The 23,691-nt window shown below is 35.0% G+C and overlaps 2 protein-coding genes across 2 annotated transcripts in view; one reads left to right on the top strand and one right to left on the bottom strand.

Moving 5' to 3' along the window:
• Positions 1-23,691, bottom strand: part of LOC110382099 (protein madd-4) — a 374,672-nt gene that overhangs the window by 211,813 nt on the left and 139,168 nt on the right. The gene's annotated exons all lie outside the window — the stretch shown is intronic.
• LOC110380380 (uncharacterized protein DDB_G0286175) lies at positions 18,110-18,553 on the top strand. Its single transcript, XM_021340345.3, has one exon. It carries the CDS (start codon positions 18,110-18,112, stop codon positions 18,551-18,553), a length of 444 nt encoding a protein of 147 aa, XP_021196020.1.

Consider the following 23,691-nt stretch of genomic DNA (forward strand, 5'->3'; position numbering starts at 1 on the left):
TTGGTCAATTTCATACTTAATAAATATTTCGAATATAGACTTTATCCAAATAAGTTCATGAAATATTTTCGTATGACAGTAAAACATTCGATGAGTTACTATCTTTAACACGTTTAAGTTTATATAAAAGGGACACTAATTATTGACGTGCTGTACCGAGGCGCGGCCGGCGGTGCGTACGCGGCGGAGCGGCGCTATTCGGCAACTGCGTCCGCGTAGCCAATCCGCGTCCGCCGTGCATAGTCGCGTAGTAAAATAATCGGCCACTGAGAGTCAGCTACAACAGACGACGTAACAGCGTATAGTCGGTTCGGTGTGAACGACAATATCAATATATATGGAAAAGCAATAAACTGCGTAACGCGCGCTCACAGTCAGCGGCCGACAATACGTTTGGTCTGAACGATGCCGAAGAAGAGATTAGCGATGAGCAGGTAATCTAAATAGCTAATAGTAATTAAGTACCTGTAGAATACCAGGTAGGAGCTAAAATATCAACTAAAAAATCAACTAACAAATCATACTAATCGAAATTAAGTCCCCAATTAGATCATCTGGTTAGAATTTTGAGCGTATGTGCTGAGCATGAAATGGTATGCTAGATTTCGAGCAGCAGCTAAGCTGTTCTCTCTTAGAAAGTTAATTGGTATTATTTAAACAGCCAAGCAATCAATCTACATTTCTAATATAATCAACCTACTGCTCGGCAATCAAATTATATTATTGGAAACGATGGACTCCTAAAAAACCCTTTAAACGCCAGTACACTTCGTCATAGATTTAACAAAACCGTTCGAAACGGCCCCGCACTTAATCAAAAGCGCCAAATCGCCCGAAGCACTCGAAAAACTTTATACATTTCCCAAAGTCCTCGAAAGAGTGGACCTTAAAAAAGACAATTATGGGTCCCACCAACAGGTTCGGAAACCCTCGCAGATAAATTGAAGGGCGATTAAAATTAATTTGGGGCACCTAAAATTATTTTTTTCTCCTCCAAAGAAAAGTCAATTAAACATGTAGTTTAATTTAATTTGACCAACATTAGGGTCTAATTAGCGATTCGGGGGTTGATTGAGGTCCTTTGTTATATAATTTGGTCATAATAGAATGATTGTTCCTCTGTGTTTTGGACAGTGACCTTAATGGTCATGTCAAGTTTGCTGACAGGGGACTGCTTTTTGCGTTTTGAGAATATAAATGTGGATTTTTTTGTTTTGTATACTTGTGATTTTATGTGGTTTCACCAGTCCCTTGTGATGATGTACATACTTATTTCAGGTAAGATAGCTTTTGATGTATGCAAAATATAGGTAAGGATTCCCTAGGTCAACGTTAGCGTTAGTTTGTCTGAGGCTGTCCCAGACTATATAAAGATTAGATAAGAGAGATATGTATATCGACTAATAAAGATTAAATATCATTCTTCTTTTCGGTAGTCAATTTTCATAAATACAAATGTCTAACGTCCGCCTACTTTTTGTAATTACACCATTAATTTCGTAACTAAACCACCCGTTATTATAACACGTCTAAACATTTTCCTAATAGAAAACCCCCATCACTGGTAACAGGAAACAATTACACAAAAATTAGCTCACGGCTAATTTCCCCATTCTCCCCTGAATCAATGCAACCCATTTGTTCCCTCGTCCCCTTCCCCGTCTCCCTTCTGAGGGATTTCTAATAATGGCCCACGTAGGAGTCTGCACACTGCCGACTAAACAGTCGGGCAACAGTTGACCCAATGGTTGGAAAAAAAACTTTAAAAAAAAATCTGAATTCAATCAAAGTTTTTAGACCGTCTTGTACTGGCCAAATACCTGATCGTTGTTAATGCGCACATTTATTTATTTTGTTATACTTTATGTACAAAATGGTACATTGGCGGACTTAATGCCACACAAGGCATTCTCTACCAGTCAGCCATCGGGTTAAAGGGAGATAAAAATTAGGAACAAAAAGATATTTTTTTTAATAATAATAATTTGAAATACATAAATACTTAGTATAGGTACTTACAGCTAGATAAATAATCACATTCATCAATCTCTATAGTTATTTATGAGCCTGATTAAAAAGTCGGACTAAAAGTTTGCAGTTTGCTTGTGTACTCTTATACGTCACGTAGAGGCGTTCAGGAAGTAATGGAGCGACAACATTTCTTAGATTTTTATGATTGTCTTATAATTAATAGTAATAGGTGTTTAGCTGTTTCTCTATATTGAACTAATGACTGCTATTTCTTGCCCTATATAGTTTTGGTAGATCGAAGTTCATGAATGTAAGTTTGTATTTGAAATAGCTGCTGCACTGATTGAAATGGAAATCTGAAGTCGTAAGCGATAAAAAAAACTACTTAGTTTTCAAATTCAGGGTTTAGGGTAAAGAGTGTTCAGATCTAGCTCTTTAAAAAAATACTAATCCTTACCTAAACTGTAGTTTTCTGCTCCCAAACGAAAAACAAAATAAAAATATCTATCGAAAAAATCTTTAAAAAGCAAAATTTAAATCAATTTAAAATTGCCAGAAACTGTCAAGTCTTTCAGTTTATTTAAAAAAATCTCATACAGCCATCCAAGTCTTCTCTCATACTTAAATCAGTTACAATCAATTTCCACGTACAACTAACAAGTAACAGACATACATACAACATTAACATGCTTCGTGTTTAATCAATTAATTAATAAGAAGATAGCGCCGAATTGTGATTACACCAATTAACGAATTAAATGAGAATTTCTTACTGAGATTAAGACTCAGGACATTATTTTTTTTCAGAAACCATCGAGAAAAGAAAATTCGTAGTTCCAGCTTAAAAAAAATACATTTCAAATTCAGACCTAAGAAGAAAAAGCAAAAAAAAAGAATTACAAATCTATAATATAACATTGACAGACGCTGAAAAATCGGTCAGTTATTTACTAAATATGCCTGACGAGCAATCCAATTCTTCTCTTATCGCGAAAATCAGTTACAATATACATAGATACAACTAACAACCATACAAATACGTAACATTAACATGCTTCGTACGTAATCAATTAATTAGTTAGAAGATAGTGCCGAATTGTGATTACCTAGTGCCAATTAACGAATTAAATACGGATTTCTAATTGAGATTGAGTCTGGCTTATTTAGGCTTAGAATTTGGTGGATTTGAAAGGGAAAATTAGTCTAATATACGGTTTCTTTATTAATAATATAGACTAGCTGTTTTTATGCAGGTTTAACTGTACCTATTTTAAGAAGGTGATAAATACCCTCAGAACAAACAAAATGTAACTTTAAAGGTAAATGTAAAGGTAAATTTATTTTTTACACTCTCAAGCTGAAACTGCTAAACCGATTAAGATAACAACGTCAATAGAAGGACCACGTGGATGCAAGATTTAGTAAAATCATGTATTAGTATAATCAATGAGGAATCAATATAACTTGAGACTTTTTCAATTACTGATCTGACACAGAACATTTAACCTAATATCTGAAGTCCGTAGTAATTTACAAAGTACCAAACAATCGAAATACCACTTCAAACCTACTAAAACGAGCTTACAGGTGATGAAAACCTATTCTACCGTGATATCCACATATTCCTTTACCATTCACTGTCCAATGAGAACAATTATTCGCAGTAGGGTGACCAAGCGGCACCAATTAACGAGATCAGTTCCGGACAGCGATCAGTAATACTCCTTTGATTGTCCGAGCGCTTCGTCCGCGGACAATCCAATTTTGTGGACGCCGAGTTCCATTGTGTGTTTGTCAGATGGACGCTGGACTGTATTTCATTTGTCTTGAAATTCGTGGCAATTTGCTGGTCACATTAGTCACTTATGTTGTAGAGTGCTTGTTTTGTAATTTTGTGGACTGGAAACTTCATTGTAATTTAAGTGTGTATAGGTTTCAATATATTTCAGAAACCCTATAAATATCCTGCCATTGAGTGTTTTAGATGGAGCGATAGCTTTTCTGACCTCCTCAACCCAGTTACCCGGGCAACCCAATTACCCTAGGTAAGACTGGTTGCCAGGCTTCCTAACTTCTGACTACCCAGCAAATTATCATGCCTTCCGAAATACAAAAGAACTCATAACGACAACATGGTCACCCATCCACGGCCTGACTGCATCAAGCGTTGCTTAACCTCTAGAATACTCGATTCTTACAACTTCACCTTACACGAGCTTCACCACATTCTTCCTCTACATGAAAACCTTCTCATTATTCTCCAAATACATTAACAAGATGGCTTACAACGAAGGCCATTGTTAGGCTAGTATTTGCCATACCTGTTCTATTGGCCGTAGTCGGTTAGTGGCCGATAATGGCCCATAATTCATAGGCTAGAGTTTGGCACAATGGAGGCAGAACAATTAGGTTTGTGTACTAAGATTGTTTGGTAATATATCTGGGGCGATCGATTTGGGATGTATGGGGTTTGGGGTATGTGTGGTGAAGTTTTTTTATGTATTTTTATGTTTTTGTATTATTTATTAGCTTATTTGCTTCTCTCGTCCTATAGGTACCTTTTTACAAGCCTAGGGTACTACTCCTTTCACCCGGGTAAAAAGTTATCTAACACTGAATGGCTTTTCAATTTGGTCCGATAGTTCTTTTGATTAGCGCGTTCAAGTAACAAATACATTCTTAGCATTATGTATAATAATTAGTACAGATGATAGACGATTTAGTAAGATCTATACTTTTTATTTTACTTATATAAATGGGCAACGCGCCTGTGGTCGTCAATAGAATATAAATGAGAACACTTCATATTCAATCCAAAAATTCTAAGCAATTCGAAAACTTAGCTTTTCCGATTTCAGGGATTGAAACGAGGAACATAAATACGGTAGTTTAGTTATGGCCAGGCGTACATAAATATACTAACTATGTTCCCAAACTATGAAATGGTGTAAGTCGCTATTTAAAAATTAACCAAACCTTTTATAAAAACTTATAATACCCAGCATGTAACAGCTGATGGCACATATGACATTTGGCCAAACTACCCACAGACCAACAAAGTCAACTTGACTATTTTTCATTCCGATTCACGCAACTTTCCACCGAAAACGCATACCAGACTTTGGAGTGTGGAAAAAAAATACAAAAAAAAAAACTGAAAAATCCGTAAAAAAGTAATCGTTTCCCACCGGTTTTTGCATACCACAAGATTTTTTGTATTATTTATACATGCTGGTTTTGTGTGGACATGGTTTTTTTGTGATCTCTTGAAAAGTGGGTTTTGTTAAAAGTAGTAAAAAGTTTGAACTAACGAGTCGTAGAGTTGCATGAGGTTTTGTTGGTAATTGAACTAAGTATTAGATACCTGCTGATTGAAAATCATTTGTGATTTTTCTAAATTACAATAGTGAACACAAGCAACTATGTGATAGCTACATTTTAGAGTATCCTTGTGAAGCTTTACCGCTCCTAACATTTTTTTAGTGTCTTAATTTGTTTACGTTGTCAAAAACAAGATGACCACCACTTATTTTAAATATATACAACAACCATTCGGTTCCCTAGTTACCCAGTTAGTTATTATAATAATTTAAAAGAGCTTACAAAACCAAAATCACGAATAAAAATCCCCAAGGCCAATACCCAAACCGAATACCGATACACGAAAAACGAAATTACTCACAAAACAAAATAGGCTTAAGTTATTGAGTATTCCAATTACATTTACAAAATAAGTAAACAAGCCGGAAAGGCTTTCAATTCGTTAAATGATTTCCCCGGGGCAACGTTTAAGTTTCCCGCAACTTATCCGTATCAATACCCAGGATATTAATCAAGTTATCGATGCTTGTTACAACTTATGTAATCCTAAGTTGACAATCCAATTTCGTGTGACAAGCCCCTATGGAGATGTGGATGTATGAGATGTGTGAACGAGTGTATCGCGATGGTAAAACGATAATTTTGGTTTAGGTTTATTTTTTGTACTAGCTTTTGACAGTGGTTTTACCTCCGCGCTCCGTCCCGTGGCAACAACTCTAATATGGTCTTCAGCCTTCCTCGATAAATATGCTATCTAACGCTGAAAGTATTTTTCGAATCGGACTACGGTGAGCTTACTCTCTAAGAACTGAAGATGAAGTGTAATAGGTAACTACTTAGAAGCAGTATTTTATAAAAAAAATACTGAATCCACAAATAGATACGGTAGATTTTTATGGGATCGAAAATATGTTTTCTTCAGTCGATGAAAACAAACCAGTCACCAATTCATGCCCAACTTAATATCACTATTAAACTATCGAAATTCTCTCGATCCCCAAAATAGCCCCACAATCGATTGAAGTAATTCTGTCACGAATTACTGAATGCGAGCTTTGAAAACAATGTTAGTTCATTCGATTCTACTCGATTCTGCTGAAACTAGTACGTTATTGTATTAGCTCCGTGCTTCAGTTATTTCATTACATTTTTCACTGAAATTGGACGAGCTTTTTCTTTCCTTTTGACCCCTATTGTTGACAATATGGAATTATGGATATCAGTTTAATTTTCAGTGAATTTTTCTTTCTGGGGTAAACTGGGATATAGTGGAATGTCCTTTTTTCTGTCGGATGGAATTTAATTCTTTCGCTTTCAGTTATTGATATCGCGATGTTTTTACAATACTCCGTTTTCTAAAAAAAACAAAAGTTTTGAACAAACGTTAGCTGAAATTAATCCTTTAACAAAATAGATAGACACAAACAACCCAGGGTTAACCTCACAGAGAAAAATGTTTACAAATCACAACAAACGACTTTCACCCTAAAAATCACGTTAAAATAGCCTAGCAAAATAAATCTAGCAAGCCACAAACCAAAGGCCCAAAAACTCAACACATTACTTCCCACAGGACAAGAATAATCATTTCGACGTAAAAAAAAGTATATAAATTACGAAAACAACCGAGCCGTCACGATGTTACCCGAACGCTGCCGAGTGACAAATGCAAGGGTCAACCAGTTGACAGGTGGCGAGCGAACGGCCGAAAAGAAAAATGGCTGACAAAATGGCCGCTGGACACGTACCACATTATTATGGGTTTTTTTGGCTCTCGTTGCAAGCTTGTGATGTGTGTTTGTGTATTTTAAAAAGGATTTTCTAACGCTTTGAAAAATATATAAAACGTTTTTGTTTTGAAAACGTAATCGTTTATTCTTTAACTCGATTCGCAAAATCTTTTAAGTGGTGCTGAAATAATGTGTGCGAAAAACCATTTCAAATAAAAACATGAAGCCAAACCAATTTTGGAAACTTGTTAGTCCAAACATAACGCGATCCATTGTGACAATCTATAACAAAAACAACACACACACATTCAAAGTACACAAATGTGTGCGTTTATCTTTGTCAGATTGGTTTTGATTCAACAAAGAATCCGAACGTCTCTTTAGTTCTAACTAACCACGCCTTGAGTACGTTACTTGACCTACAAGAAGGCGCCTGACCTACCTCTCTTATGACATCTCCACTATTGTTCCTTCCTCCGCGGTTCATATATATTGAACGTTCCATATAATAAAGAAGCAAGAAATTATACACATTCACATTTCCTCCATTAGCCCCACATCAGACCTTATTTCTTGGAAATTACAAATTAACGCGGAACCTATCCGGACAAATGACGTCACGCGGATCCGTCTATCCCGGGTCCCGCTATCCCGGGCGACATTAATAAAAGCCCAGATGTTGGAAGCGGGCCCCGAATACTAATTATCGGAAGGAATAAATGAATTAATTTTTGTAATTAGGTACGGGGGCGAAATGTAAAAATGGCGGGTTCTAGAAACGACGGGATTTCGGTACGGCTCATTGAGTTTTATGATATTTGATTTATGAGAGCTTTAATCAAAACGAGAGGGAAGTGCTGGTAATTTGCATGTTCGGATTATTTGTTTTCTTTTCGTTGATGTTTTGGTAATAAAGTAAATGGAATAATTTGATTATTTTAGTGCCGTTCGTCCAAGATTAAAATTACATATTATTAAGAAATAAATAAACCACAAAACTTTTGTACCTTATCCTATTTTTTGGGAACAAAGATTTTAAGAAAATAATTCTTTTAATCGTTCAGAAAACCAAACTATGAAACTAAACATCCTCACCTACTTAAAATCAACCCTACAATGCCTGTGTCCCTAACTAACGCCATTAACCTATCCCCAATTACCCTAAACGCATTGATCTCTACGCAAAATAAATCTAATTCCCCCCGATTATCTGTGAGGAAGTTTGTATCAAAATAATGTTAACCCCTCTTTTATTTACTGGGCTCTAATAAGGCAGGCTTGCTCCGGGCTGCATACAAATTTATTGGCTAAACAAAGGAGTAAGAAAAGAGCGGAGATGCCATAATGCAGGTAGGGTAGGCCTTCACCTAGGTAAAATTCGTACGGCGGGCATGACCAAAACGATCAGTTACGAGTAAATTGACGAGGCTTTTGGGTTCTTTGAGCCATTTGTCAACGAAGGACTAACTGGTCCAGAGAAGGCGTAAAAGGGCGCCAGTAACGTTCCTCGTCCCCACCTCACCCGCATTTTGGCGCGCTGCTTTCTTAGGAGATTTTTCGTTATGGTACCTCTTTTTATGGGCAATCATCAAATGACTCCTCCTGCTGTGGGTGCAGCATCAGGGAGTGTCAGACTCTTACTGACTAAAACCCATCGTGCTCCTGCGTAGACATTTTATGTACTAGGGCCGCGATTCGTTATGGCACCTCCGCTAGTCATTTTGTTCTCCATGGGCAAACAAAGTTAACCGTTGACGAGGGACGGCGGGAATCCTGTGTACTTGTCCAAGGCCTTCAGTATATTAAATAATAAAATCTCTGCAGCGTTTGAGGGTTATGATTTTAATAAACTTTGTATTTTTTGAGCGTCATTTTTATAGGTGTGAATTTTTGGAGTTTAGAGGTACTAAACTGGGAATATTGAGTTTATTAAATATAAAAATCTGCCTTAATATGCTGTGTTTTCAGACTTTATTAAATATTTTTAGTGATATTTTTGTATTATCTGACTGCTTTTTTGACCTGGTTGGCACACGTAAATATTCTAAGAGCACTAGAAAGGATTTTTATAAAAGTCAGATTAAATAAATAAAATAGTATGATAAAATCGTATCTACTACTGTATTGTAAACAAAAAATGCTAGATACAAATTCTAAATGCAATAAAGATTTTAATTAAAATTTGAACAGGTTTTCTAATATTTGCTTGCTAATGAGATTCCTATACATAGAAACAAACTATTTTGTGAATCCTTCGTTAACTATTGAACAATTTCCATGAAAGTTTCAAGAGTTTCTCGGATATTCAGATTACTACAGAATATATACGAACAAACAAAACCCGGGTTTTTCGAGAGGTTTAGTGGAAAGTAAGGTAGTAGTCGTAGAAATAGTGCAACTGAATTTTAGGCTAAAACTTAGTAGAGCTGGAAAATAAAAAATAAAATGGTGTGAGATTAGAAAAATGGCTTGTAGAGAAAAATTTTGTTTTTCGTAGTGGATGTGACTGCTAGGTATAAAAGATTTTATTTGTCGGGTTTCATGGTCAAAGCAGTCTCTTTGGTCTTCAAACTATCAAGAATTATTACATCATCTATTTGTTACACGACAATACAGCATCTATTTGTTAAACGACGAAGATAATTTGAAAGTAATCTTACCTAACTTTACAAACAACTGAAAACATACTTATCTCACCTATAGCAATCACACTTTTTCGAAATTGATTTAGCAATTTCCCATAAGTATGTAAACGCAACGTAAATAATAAAGCGATAGTAGCTTGATATTTATTTATTTTACGGTTGCACAAAATCAACTCATATAAAAAGGCTTTACATAAAGAAAATATATTTCTAAGTAATACAAAATTATTAACGCTTGATCAAAAACAATCAGTCAACCAAAATCGCTATCCGCCTTTACAATGTCATCGCCCGAACCCGCTGTTTCTAGCACAATGGCACGTCACTACCAGCTGTCACCTTGAAAATTAATTATTTTCATTGTGAAGGCTATTTATCCATCAATCGCTCCCTTAAAAACAAAAACAAGCAATTTTTAGGGTCCCTTACCTAAATGATAAAACGGTACCCTACTACCACAGTTTAGATATATTCTCTTGTTAACTGAAGTGAAGCTATGTACAAACGATGGTCCATGCCATGTCCCACCTCATCGCATGTCTACTATGCTCTGAAACTTGCTCGCGGCAGGACCTCGTGAGCGCATCCGGCCGTGCTCTCGCTGTGGCGGCATATTGGGCTGACAAAGTGTAGTCTCATTATAAGACATGTCATCGACACGAAAGAAGAAGAATCGGTGCTGTCAGTACTGAGTGTCGTGCACCGAGCACATGCGTGTGTGAGTGACATTGTTATCAACGTTAGAACATAGCTTCACAACTGTTTATAAGATAGTATATTTAAACTGTGCTACTACTGACACAGACTTCTTTGTCCTTCTGTCCATCCGTCCGTCTGACACTAGGCTGTATCCCATAAACTGTCCTAATAAGATATTTGAAATTTCCTCAGAAAATGTATTTATGTTGCCCCTGTAAAATAAATACTCAAGTCTTAATACTATCAATATTTTATGGGGCTACATATCAAAAGTGATATTTGCACGGAACCCTTCGTGCGCGAATTAAACTCACACTTGGCCGTTTTTTTTGTTTGTTTGTTACATAATACAGTGTCAAAACATTTTTTTTTCGAATAAAGTGATTTAGTAGGAATTGTTTTGAAAGCACCTGGTTTTTGGAAGGTTAACAAAAGGGATATTGTTTTAAAATATGTCACTGGTTGACCATTCGACGAATTGTGGGAATTTTGTTGTGTTCAATTTATTTCAATATACTTTTATTTGTTTAGATAAATTACTGCATCATCATCATCTGACTAGCCTTTTCCCAACTATGTTGGGATCGGATTCCAGTCCAACAGGATACAACTGAGTACCAGTGTTTTACAAGGAGCGACTGCGAATCTGACCTCCTCAACTAAGACTGGGTGTCAGACTTATTGGCAAGCTTACCCAAACGTAGGTAGTAGGGAAAACTTGATAGATTATGTATGTTCCATAATCTAATTATTTTTGTTCAAAAAGTGAAAATCTGCATAGGTCTTGACCTAAGCCTAATAATATACATTCCCTTAAAAGACAATTTTAGAAATATTTATACTTACTGTTTATTCCTTATTGAAATGAACTATTTAGATAAGTATCTTATGAATTAGGGTCCCCATAAACACCCAATCCGAGTTCCCATAACGATATCAATAAAACTTAACTACGCCCTGCATAACTTTTACATGTAAACGGAGTTTGTAACTAAAATTACGTTAAACTTGGAATTTATTAACCGACTTCCCAGAAAAGAGGAGGTGATCAGTTCAATTTTTTTTAAGATTTCTTTAAAATTTGGTCACCCATCTGATTGCTGACCTTGACAAGTACAGCTTAACCTGTCACTTGGTCAGTCGTGATAACCCAAATAAATAAACCATCAAAGCTTTGAACTTCTAAATAATGGATAGCTACCTCCTGACCAATATAAAAAAATAAAAACACATAAAACTAAAATCCGGCAACATGAAAAAACTTTGCTCTAAAAATATTTTTAACATCGACACACTTCGCTAAATTCATTTTTGGAGTGCTTCAAAATGAACTCAAAAATGTTCCACTAGAGATGCTTTAATGTACAGTCAACTTCAGGTCAGTGGTATCAGTTTTATAGGAAAATCGTACTTATTACTATTGAGTTAAGGTGCATGACAGTTACCACAGATGTGCAGTCTACCGTACTTACCTTCAACCAGGTTTTAATTCGTCAGTATGACACTTTTTGCTTATAAAACACTGGTACTTAGCTGCATCCGGTTAGACTGGAAGCCGACCCCAACATAGTTGGGAAAAAGGCTCGGGTAATGATGATATGCATGACACTTCTTGCTTATTAGCTATAGTGCCTTTTCAACTGTGGACTAAAGTGACGGTCGACAGTTGGCTCGATAGGTGGTTGACAGTTTATTTTTAGGTAATCGTGAAACATACCAAATTTTTCAGTAGGTCTGATTGATACTGGCTGGATACCTCACTGTAAAGTGCATACTAAGATTTATGAACTCAATCAAACTAACGGCAGATTAAAATTTTGCAGTGTGTGGCTAAGATATCCAACTCTTCATTCACAGTCAGAAAACCAATTTTTGTAATTCTTCGACTCGACTGTCAAAAACCTACCCAACTTAGGTACTCGGGTATTAAAACGTCCAATGAAAAGACCATTTGTCAGACTTTCTGGTTTCTAACATAACATAATGGTTCTAATTAATTACTTACTCCTTTTGTCTTATATAACTAGAGTAAGACTCAATGTGCTAAATATAGTAGTACCTACAGATATCAGAATAATACTAGGCTACCTACGATAAATTAATAAAATTATAGCAGTACTTATTACTTATTATAGTGATAAGCTGTGAGTAGTACAGAAAGGAAAAAACAGCGCTGTGTAATTTGTTTCAGTCTATACTCGTAGGAAACAGGAAAATTACTACGTACCGTTCGCAGATTAAATTATGTAGAGGTAGTAGTGTTTGTAGTAAAAGTAGTAGGAAAAATGGCGTCGATTTGTATTTTATTGCTGATTCATGATAGCTTGTTTTGTTTTGTTTGTTGTTTTGTAAATTATTAATGCTCAGTTTTACTGTGTTCTGGTATCAATGCATACATGTCATATGTATCAATATACGTGATAAAGAAATTATTTGTGATATTAAATCAATAGTCTATATAGGTAAATCTGTAAATCAATTCACTATTACCACCTAAAAAAAAAAAGAGAAAACAAATACAAAACAATATTTCATCAAAAAACAAAATGGCGGACGCTAAGTGTCACAACACCAATAAAAACAAACAAATCCCCCAATTTAAAACAACGAACGATTTTAAATGCAAGATCAACAAACCAACATGAACACCCAATTCGTATTAAACAAAAACCGATTTGTTACCATTTATGAAAATCCTTAGGGTTGTAACGTAAAAAAAATACAGTCATAAATTTGTATCCCCATTTCATTTGCTGGCTGTGCCCTTAGGGCAAGGCAATCAGGGGTTGGGATATAAAAGGATAGCAGAGCCCTCGTAAAATGTCCTGTACCAAGATTGTATGGGATTTGTACGTACTTGCGGATAAAATGTGTATATTTTCGTCTCAGAGTTAAGAATGTGAAAGCCCTAGTCTTAGGGGCAAAGCAAATCGAATAATCTTTTTTTTTTCGATATCGAAATGGAGAAAGTAAATCGGTTTTGGATATCATAATTTTGGAAAGGTAAAGCTTGAGATTTCCTTAAAAACATACGGTTAAATTGAGTACCTACCTACTCCTTTTTTTGAAGTCGGATAAAAATAATTTTAAAAATACCCACCCATCCACATTTAGACCTCGGCAGTTGTTGCTTAACCTCTATCAAACTATTCAATTGTGCTGAATCTTTTAAGATTTAAAATCTTTCTTAAACAGCATAAAACTTCATTCAAAGACGTTCCTTCTCGTTTAAACTTTTTCTCCACGACTTGGAAGTCGTATCCTCTTCTATTTTAAGTTGGGTAAGTGAAAAGACACAGTTGAGAGAGATCTCGAAAGCCGGCGAAGAGATCGCGACTCACTTGTCAAAGTGATGTTCTTAGTTCCAAGTGTAAGGAAGGCTGCATAGTAGGCGATTTTTATATTGCTGGGCGATTGATTGAATTGGACATAGTTTTTACGGTCCGAAAATAATTTTCTAATCGTTTCATAGTTATGAATAACTAGGTAATGTAATTCTAAACACTTGGATCAATTACGTGTATAATACTTTGTTATTGCTTTATGATATTTCTAGATAGTACCGACTGTATACAGCAACTAATCATTTCTAAAGTTTCAAAATTTCCACTCAGTAACATGACCTACTTAATATTTTCAACACATAGCTTTAAAATAACCTTTTAAATAATACAAATTAAATCTTGCACACAGCAGTGTAAAAGTCAAACTTAAAATATTTATTCGTCGCTCAACTTCGCCCAATTTTCAGTTGCCCAGTATGAACTGAGTCTTAGCTCCCGTTTTTTCTGAAAACGCGAATGTCCTTTATACCGTCGAGTGGGTTGAATATAAACCTATTGGAATCATACATTATTACTTGTGTAGTACTTTGATCTTTGCAAGCATTGTATACTTGATATAAGTGGGCTTTATCGGCTTGATACAGGTCGATAGCCATGTTTAATGTTACTAAATTTTACTCAGCATATTTGCTTATTTATTGGTTACATGTAAGTCGGTACTACAATGTCACTTTACTTTGAGAAATTAGGCAACGTTTATCATCTTCGGTACAGTGTCGTATCTTCACTTTTTTACGATTCCGTGCCCAAAGGGTAAAACAGGATCCTATTACTAAGAGTTTGCCTGTCTCCACGAAAGCTAGACAGTTGATTTGATTTGATGACACAGATGAAGAATTGTTTTTTGATCGTTTAACAATAAATACAGAAAATTGGGCGTTTTTTTGGTCACACACGCCTTCATGGCGAAGTGCCTATTGAACGACTTGTGATCCAGGGAAAGGTTGGGTACCGAGCCTCGAGGAAGACCGCCTATGAGATGAACTGACTAAATGCATCTATGATGGAAGTATGTCGGCCCGACGCAACACCCGTCAGTAAAACGGGCCGTTGTCCGTTATCGTCAACAAGAAGCCTGAGTGATTATGATAAAGAAGACGAAAATATTCAAAAACATGTGATTGAAATTATGAATAAACTTGCTAAGGGTTTGCCCAACAGTAGAAAAGTGAAATTCAATAATTTATGGTTTTCTATTTATCCTTACCATAATCCTTATCTTAAATTGTTCCATATAGTTTACTGTAAAACCATAACAAAAACAATAATCATAATTTATGTTTATATCAAAATGATTTGCAATATTTGATAAGTAAAATAATGATGTATTAAATACTTCATGTTTATATTAATCGAAGTATATAATAACGTTCAAAGTATTTAATGAATTGATTTAAAATGCCGTTTTCTGTGCCTAATTGATTTTTTCTGAATAAAATGAATTGGCGATTCATAAAACACACTTGAAATTATTTCTTAAAACATAGGAAACATTAAAATGTTTTTTTTATTATAACAACTACTAAATATGTCACTATGCAACATTTTTCCCATTTAGGAAAGAAATATCATAAAAAAATCATGGAGAACAAAATGACTAGCGGAGATTTCATAACGCAAAATCTCTTAAGAAAGTAGCGCGACAACTCCACCCTTATACTCTGTCTTTGGAACCCGTCCATTATTTTCAAAATAAAATCACCAATCAATCAAACTAATCTTTGACAGATTCGTCTTGATTTGACAAGGAACCCGAACGCTTCGATAGTTCTAGTAACTGATCACGCCTACCGTACGTGGCTTGACCTACAAGAAGGCGCCTGACCTACCTGCCTTATAGCTCTCCGCTATCTTTCCTTCCTCCGTGGGTTTTCCAATTTAGAAAAGAAATACAATTTAGTTTTTAAACATTTGTTTCCGTAATTATAAGGCAGTTTAGTAGTAAAGTATATATTTATATCGCCTATTATAAGTAAAAGATTGGACTTATAAACAGTCGCTCGTAACAAAAGTCGGATTGAGAAATATAATGTTTATTTACTGTTTCTGTTTTCTATGTTTTGGCTGGCCTAGTTCATAAGCTGTAGCGGTTATTACCAGTTAAAGAGATTTTGCTTCGAAAACATATGGTACCTACGTACGTAAGTATTTACTTAATGAATAGAACAATTTTTATATAAAACACAAAAACATTTTTACCGCATTTTAACGGGTTTAGGATAGTTTTATCTTTTATTGAAAATACATATTATGTATCTTAATAAAAAAAAAATATATTATACTGAGATAAAAAAACCTAGCAAACAACAATAATGCTCCCTAGACAAAGTCAACAAAAAACTAAATAATCATCAAAATTATCTCTAACATTATTTCCCATCACTTGTACCACAAAAATCTTTAATTTACGATATCTTTAAGAGTTGAAATTAAAAGAAAATATACAGTATACCATCGTCTCATAAGTTACAACTGCTGTTAGAAGCCGTCGAAATAATCATATGTATGCATTTGTCCAGCTTCAAAGCACTGTAAATAACAGGTTTTGTGATGACTAATGGATATTTTAATACTGTTATGTATTTCTTTTAGAATAAACTGAAAATTCTCAGGGTTTTTGAATAGTTATTTTAAATATAAGTATTTTTCTGATAATGGGCTTATAAGATACAATTCCACGGCTGATCATAAAATGCTGCTGTCATTGAACATCTTTGACAGTCCTTGCGAGTCAGAAACTAGTAATTCTGACAACCAGTCTTACTGGGGGTATTACGGACAACCCGTCCGTCCTAGTGGTATTGGGTTGCCCGGGTAAATGGGTTGAGAAGGTCAGATAGGCAGTCGCTTCTTTTAAAACTGCAGTAGGTTAGACTGATCCCATCCTAACACTGGAAAAGGCTAGGAAGATGAGGATTCTAATTTATAATAGAAATTAATGCAGTATTTTACAAGGCGCAAGAATATGACTACAACTTTTTTTCATCTTTAACAGCGTTAACTATTTTCACAGCTGATTATCCTAATAGAATGAGTCTCGAAAATCTCATAGAAGAAAACAGCCACCGACATTCTTACCGAATCATTTTTAAAAGATAGATCCCGTACGAACTCCTCAAAATACATTAAAACCTGTAGAAATATTAGATCACCCAATAAGCATATTCTTGTAAACCAAATAGTATCGTTTGACACTTCTACTCCATTTACTACTGAACTGATAATTGGATGGACTTCACTTTGACGGTAATGAGCCGCCTTACATACAAGACATTCTTTGGTCATTTTTTTTCAACATTCTTGTCATGTTTTGGATGGCACGTTAAATGGAGAGTCCACTCGTAGTCAATCATAAGGTTAAGCAACGCTTAGTGCGATCAGTATGTGGATGTATGCAATATATGTATGTATGTAATATACAAATTACATTGTATATAAAGTATATCAAACAATGTTTAAGGTTCTTCTAACAAACAGACAGACATTGTGTTGCTGGGGAGTTTGTTGCGCCACTTCTTCTTCCCAGCAAAAACACATAGGAAGTGGTGAAGGGTGGGCGTTTTGGGGGTTGTCTTTTGTAAATTCCTGACGTTCAAAAAGTGCTGTCTTGCAGCCAAGTTTGAATAAATGATCGTTGATGAGTGACAACTAATTGAAAAACAATTGATTTAACAGAAGCAATTATAAAATCCGCTGTTACATACGCCGAAAAAATCTCCATTAGAATTACATCAAAATTTAACGCTTATAATTTACAAGTTTCTCAACATAATCTGTAGATTTAATAACTAATCATGATTTCACGGTTCCAAGTACTTTGTAACGCAATAAGTGAAAATAATCCGACACAAATGTACTTACATACTCAATTATATATTGTTTCTTTGGTTGAAAAACGCGATACATTCTATACATCTAGAGTTTGTATGTTTGTTCGAGAAACAAGCTGATTCGTCCAATTAAAAGAAACCCACAGTGTTTATCAAACAACTTGTCGAGGAAGGCTATATACGATTTTTTATCTTGTTACGCGAACCAGTTGCCATAGGACGTGGACAAAGCCCGTGGAAGCTAGTAACTATAAATAAACTTATAAAGAAATATTGTAAAAAAATAGTTAAATATATAATGTATCTAGTAAAGTTTCATAATGTGCTTAGCTAATGCTTAATGGACCCACCGTGAAACACTCCGTAGGAACACACTTTTTACCAAATACCTAATTGATACCAAATTAAAAACACAATACACAACAATGGGGTATATATCGAATTAATTTCAAAAAACAACTGCAACTCGGATTGAACATACAAACCAATTACAGGTTTTGATATAAGAGTCGTTCACGACTGCAGCAAATCATTCGATCGACAAGTTCCGTGTTCAAATCGATTCCAAAATGTTGAAGATTGTGATCGTAGCTGCCGTGGCACTGGCTTCGCTAGTGGCTGCTGGACCCCTCGCTTGGGAAAACCAGAACCTGAATTTGAATCAAAATCAAAACCAACTCGGCCTTCTGCGCTCAAACCTCAACAACAACTTACCACTGAATTTGCAGCAAGATTCTCTTCAGCTAAACAACCTGAATCTTCGATCGAACTCGAATTTGAACCAGAATTGGAACCAGAATTGGAACCAGAATTTGCACTTGAATCCTCAGTTAAACCAGCTGAATTTGAGGAGAATTAATGACATCAACCGTCGCAACTGGAATCTGAATGACAACCTAGATGATAGCAACCTGCAACTTGCCATTCTTCGCAGCCACCAGGACGATAGCAGCTTGAACAACCTGAACAATCTGCCCCTGCTTCGATCATCTTCACTCAGCCACCTCAACTGATTTGTGACCACGATGACACGGTAATGGATTCCCAATATTTTAGACCCTGTTTTATTTAAGTCTGGCATTATTATGGTTATAATAAACTGCATATTTTGAATTTGTTTTTTTTTTTTGTTGATTTTTCTTTAGTATTTCTTTTGTTTATTGTGTATTTGTGTGCAGATATAAAAAACTTTACGCACTGCAGAGTAATTTCACTTGACCTATATTTAAATTTTGGCACGGTAATGAACTTCTGGTATAATCGTCCAAATTGGGTTAATGCCCCAATTTTCTTAAGAATCTTTTTAAAAATGTACAGAGGAGAAACAAAAAAACAGTGCAAACATAACACATGAAACATACATAAATAGACGGAAGTTAAACCACTTTTTTAATATTAGAATCAAATTATTCAACGCCAAGAAAATGTCAAAACGCCCATAGTTTTCTCTCTCGCATAACCGACAAAGAAAATGAGTAAAATCATGGAGAATCAAATGACTAACTTTCCTTCATCGATGCAGTAAAATAAACATCAACAACAATATTTCTACGTATATTAATAACTGGGTATTTATTTTATTACATAGGAATATTTACATTACGTAAAAATAAACTTATATACAACTAAAACAATTATAAAATGACATCAAAAAACTCCTCATCGCTGCCCACTTTTATTTTATTTTTGTTTCTACTAGATTTTATCTCTAAACATCTTAGTTATCGTTCAAACATCTGTGAACATCAGTTAACGCCTTTTTAGATATAAAACGAGATAATATTAACGCGTAATTAATTCCTATCTCATAGATAAGATGTCGGTGATAACTGATTGAGTGTTGATAGCACGGTGAATTCATTAGTGTGGGCTTATTAATGAAATGGTACTTTTACAAGATTGTGTTAATTAATTTCTTTTGAAAAGGTTCGTGATTAATGTGCGCTGAATATGTATTATATTCTGTTAAAACATATTTATGTGTTTGCTCTATTAAGCAACAGTTTGCATATATTTTTTATTTAATACTTCTTGCACATAATAATAATGTACAATGTCACAGTCTACCTTTGGGCATATAATTGTTTAAAATACTAATTCTTTATGAAGTACCATCTTTGATATATTTGAGTGTAGCTACAAATAAATATTCTAATGGAGAAGATATTCTCTGATATCCAGAAGTTACTAATTAAAACGATACACCTTTTTAAAAACTAGATTTTTAATAGGTCTGATACCGGCAAAATTTCTGATAGTTGGTATGGGCGTTCTCTCATTTCCATACTGATTTTATGAGCCCGAACAAACTGTCAGCCGACTAAAAGTTCGCAGTCTACTCTAACAAATCTCCTAACGACAACCAAGACCAATGACTGACCGTGGTTTCCGACGCATGATGATAGGTCTGTAGTAAACGGATGATCACGCCTGTATGAACAGAGTCGGAGGAGCGTGGCTTAACCTTGATCGATCGGGCCTCGTGGCTGCGGCACGCCGGTACTTGATTGAGCTGAAATGTATTTGCTCTAAATGGTTGAGCACTAGGTTCTTATTGATTGGATTTATTTGTCTTTTTCTACATTTTACTCATTTAGTAATCGCTTTGTGGGTTTTAGAGAGCACGTTAATGTCGGTCCTGCGCCTGATCTCTCTCCGGTCGTGTCGGATTGTCGTCCCATCGGGCTATGAGAGTGAAGGAATAGTGAGTGCACCTGTGTCTGCGCAAATGCTTGTGCACTTTGATTTTCACAAATGCCTAATTCATACTAATAAATCTATGAAGCTATAATTCAATCCCATTACGAAAACAAAACAAATATAATCATTTTGTGTTCAAGATATTGGCACACAAAATCTACTAAAAGAAACTTAGTTATATCATACAAAAAGTACGTACTAAAAAAACGAAAAATATCACCAGTTATAACCAAGTAATAGCAATACAAGGATACAGTTATATAACCAGTAATATTTTACGTTTTATAGCTCGTCTCAATGCTTAGTTTAGTTGTAACTTTTCTAGTTTTATAGGCCCCGACGAGTTTTATTGAACATTACTATGGAATTGTTACTGGGGGATTTCAAAGGAGATTGCTTGTACATTTTGCTAATATTAATTGAAGGATTCAAAACTGAAAAGAAGAATTAATTATTATGAGTAGGTAGAATTTTTTTTTTAGTTTTGTAATTTTTGCTTAAATCCGGTTACCTTGATGTTAATTTTAGCAGACACATTATTTCTTGTCTGTCTGTACCTATCATATATAGGAATATCGAACTATGGAAAAGTAACAAATGGGTCTCAAAAGGTGAGTCTATTTGAGACACATAGGTAACACTATATTAGGTACTTAATCTATCTTCTTATTATAAGAATAGTCACCCATATTTTGTCGTAAAAGAATACTGAAATAAATATCGTTCAATTCGATTGGCTGATTTTTTTGTAATTGTGTTGCCATTATATAACCTCCGCGTGGCTCAGTGGACTAAAGAGCTTAAAAAATATATTTCGAAGATCTCGATCGTGGAAAATTCCATTAAAAAAAAGAAGAAAACGCTGAAAGAAATTCGCTTGAATAAAAATAAAACCTTTTAAAATATTTACGGCTACCCTTCATAATTATAACCTCAATATTTCTACACAAGGCCCGTTTCTATAAATACAGGCTTTGACATTTTGCTTTTTTGCCCCATCTTACAATCCACTCGATAAAGATCTTTATGCTATTGTTATAGAGCACACTTTCCTTTGACGCAAAGCAACAAATACGTTGTTATTTTGCTGGGACAAAGGTTTTCACGTATGATCGATCACATATGAATAACCTTTTTGCTATAAAAAATATCTTCAAAGAAACTCGTTGGTAAAGGTTTATTATTTTTGTTCAAAGCATCAGGTTCCTCTTTACGCGAAAGGGACAAACGGCTTCAGTATTACAATCAGATTTTTCGAAAAACTGTATGGTCTAAAGATTTTTTTGAATAAAAGTATTTTTGTCGACAGTCTTTGTGAAAAAATTGTTTCAGGGATCTTTTTTGTTTCGGACACTGTCAAGCATATAGGTAGCGGAAGCATTTTATTGGAAATCTAAACTCAGTAGTTTAAAAGCCTAAAAGGCACAACTTTGGTTTTTTACGTAAGAACAATAATGATACGTATATTATATGTATTTGTAGAACTACATATTTATCTCCCAAAAATAATTTGTTCTTTTAAATACCTACACACCTGAAAACCATAAAATATTTTATGAAACCGCCCCAAACCTAGAATAACGGGGTTATTCTGAAAAGCGTGCACTTTGCTAAAAGCATTTAGACATTGAACATAGCTAGAATATAACTGAGCTTGCTTTTAGCACTGCATTTGAAATTGAACTTGGCTGTGCACTGCCATGCTCCTGGAATTTAAGCTTCTTATAGCTTGTAGGGGAAGGTGCGAATAACGTTTATGCAATGGTATATTTAGTATATTATATCCCTATTTTTTAGTAGAGACTATCATTAGCCAGCGGTTTCAACCGTTTCCCGCGGGAACTACTCCATGTAGGCAGATAAAACGTCGCCTATAGTCTTCCTCAATAAACAGGCTGTCTAACACTGAAATATTTTTTCAAATTAGTCTAGTAGTTCCTGAAATAAGCCCGTTCAAGGACGCAAACAAACTTTAGCTTTATTATAAAGAAGAAGTTAAGTTTAATAAGAATTAGTTACTAGCGTTTTCTTAAAGTAACAATCTCCAGCGTGGCAGGTTATATAATACATTTAGTTACTACGCACTCAACTTGTCTTTTAACTTGAGCACACAACAATGTAAACAAAAACAAACATTTAGGCGGTATTTTTCCTCCCCCAGGGAAACACTATACCAACATAGACGGTAAAAGTATACCTATTGATTGATTCGAGATCAAATAACAGACAAAATAAATATCTGAATAAAAGATACCTACGATGAACCACGAAACGCCTACGCGTTGAACTTTAACAAAAGACGCGATTTTCTAAATAAAAGTATGACTAAGGATAAATTTCACCGACAACATAAACGGCAGATTTCTTAAAACAACCGTTTACTATGAATTTTACGTTCAATTTTCAGAAACAACCTTTAAGCTGCGTTCAAACCAAACTGACTGTCAACCGCCCAATGTCAGCGTCTAAGCATATTACGCATAACGTATTGTCGGTTAGATGTAAACGAAAAAGTAAATAATCCCATTATGTACTCCCCTTATGTACTCCACTTATATACTCCCCTTATGTACTCCCCTTATCTACTCCCCTTATTTACCCCTGTTATGTACTCCCCTTATGTACTCCGCTTATGTCCTCCACTTATGTACTCCCCTTATGTACTACCCTTATAAACTCCTCTTATGTACTCCCCTTATGTACTCCCCTTATGTACTCCCCTTATGTACTCCCCTTACGTACTCCCCTTATATACTCCCCTTATGTGCTCCACTTATATACTCCCCTCATGTACTCCCCTTATGTACTCCCCTTATGTACTCCCCTTGTGTACTCCCCTTGTAATGTATGTATGGAAATGCAATGAGCTGCGTAACGTTCGCTCACATTCGGCAGCTGACAGTCGGTTTAATTTGAACACAGCTTTAAGAAAAACGGTCGTTTAAGTTGTGAGTAAACTTTGACCTTAAAAATATTTGTGAATGGAAATCGTGACAAAGTTCAAGAAAGCCTTTACTTAGCTGTGGGCAGGGAGAAGTTATTCAAAATATTTGAAGAGTATTTTATACCCTCTTTCTTTGGCACTTCAAATTGTCCAGTGAAAAGTTGTTTAGGAGTTGCACCCGTTAATGGCACTCTTAAACGTTTTTGGAGTTATTTTTAAACGACAATACGTCTTTATATGAGGCCTATTATTATGAAATGTAAATGATATACACTTTTTTCATAAAATGCTCATGGTATACTCATATTATGTGATTATGTACTCCTTATCTTCATTAATGCCACTCTTTCATGGAGGTCTATTCAAATTTCAAACAAGAGCGTTCTAGAACTAGTATGTATGAGATCGCAAATTACTATGTAAGTAAGATAACGAAGACCTGTATGCTAAAATGCTAGAGAAATATGCTTCTAACCTGTTATCCCTATTCTTTACAAATACTTGCGT

This window comes from Helicoverpa armigera, chromosome 24, assembly GCF_030705265.1.
Source record: "Helicoverpa armigera isolate CAAS_96S chromosome 24, ASM3070526v1, whole genome shotgun sequence".
Classification (NCBI taxonomy): Eukaryota; Metazoa; Arthropoda; class Insecta; order Lepidoptera; family Noctuidae; genus Helicoverpa; species Helicoverpa armigera.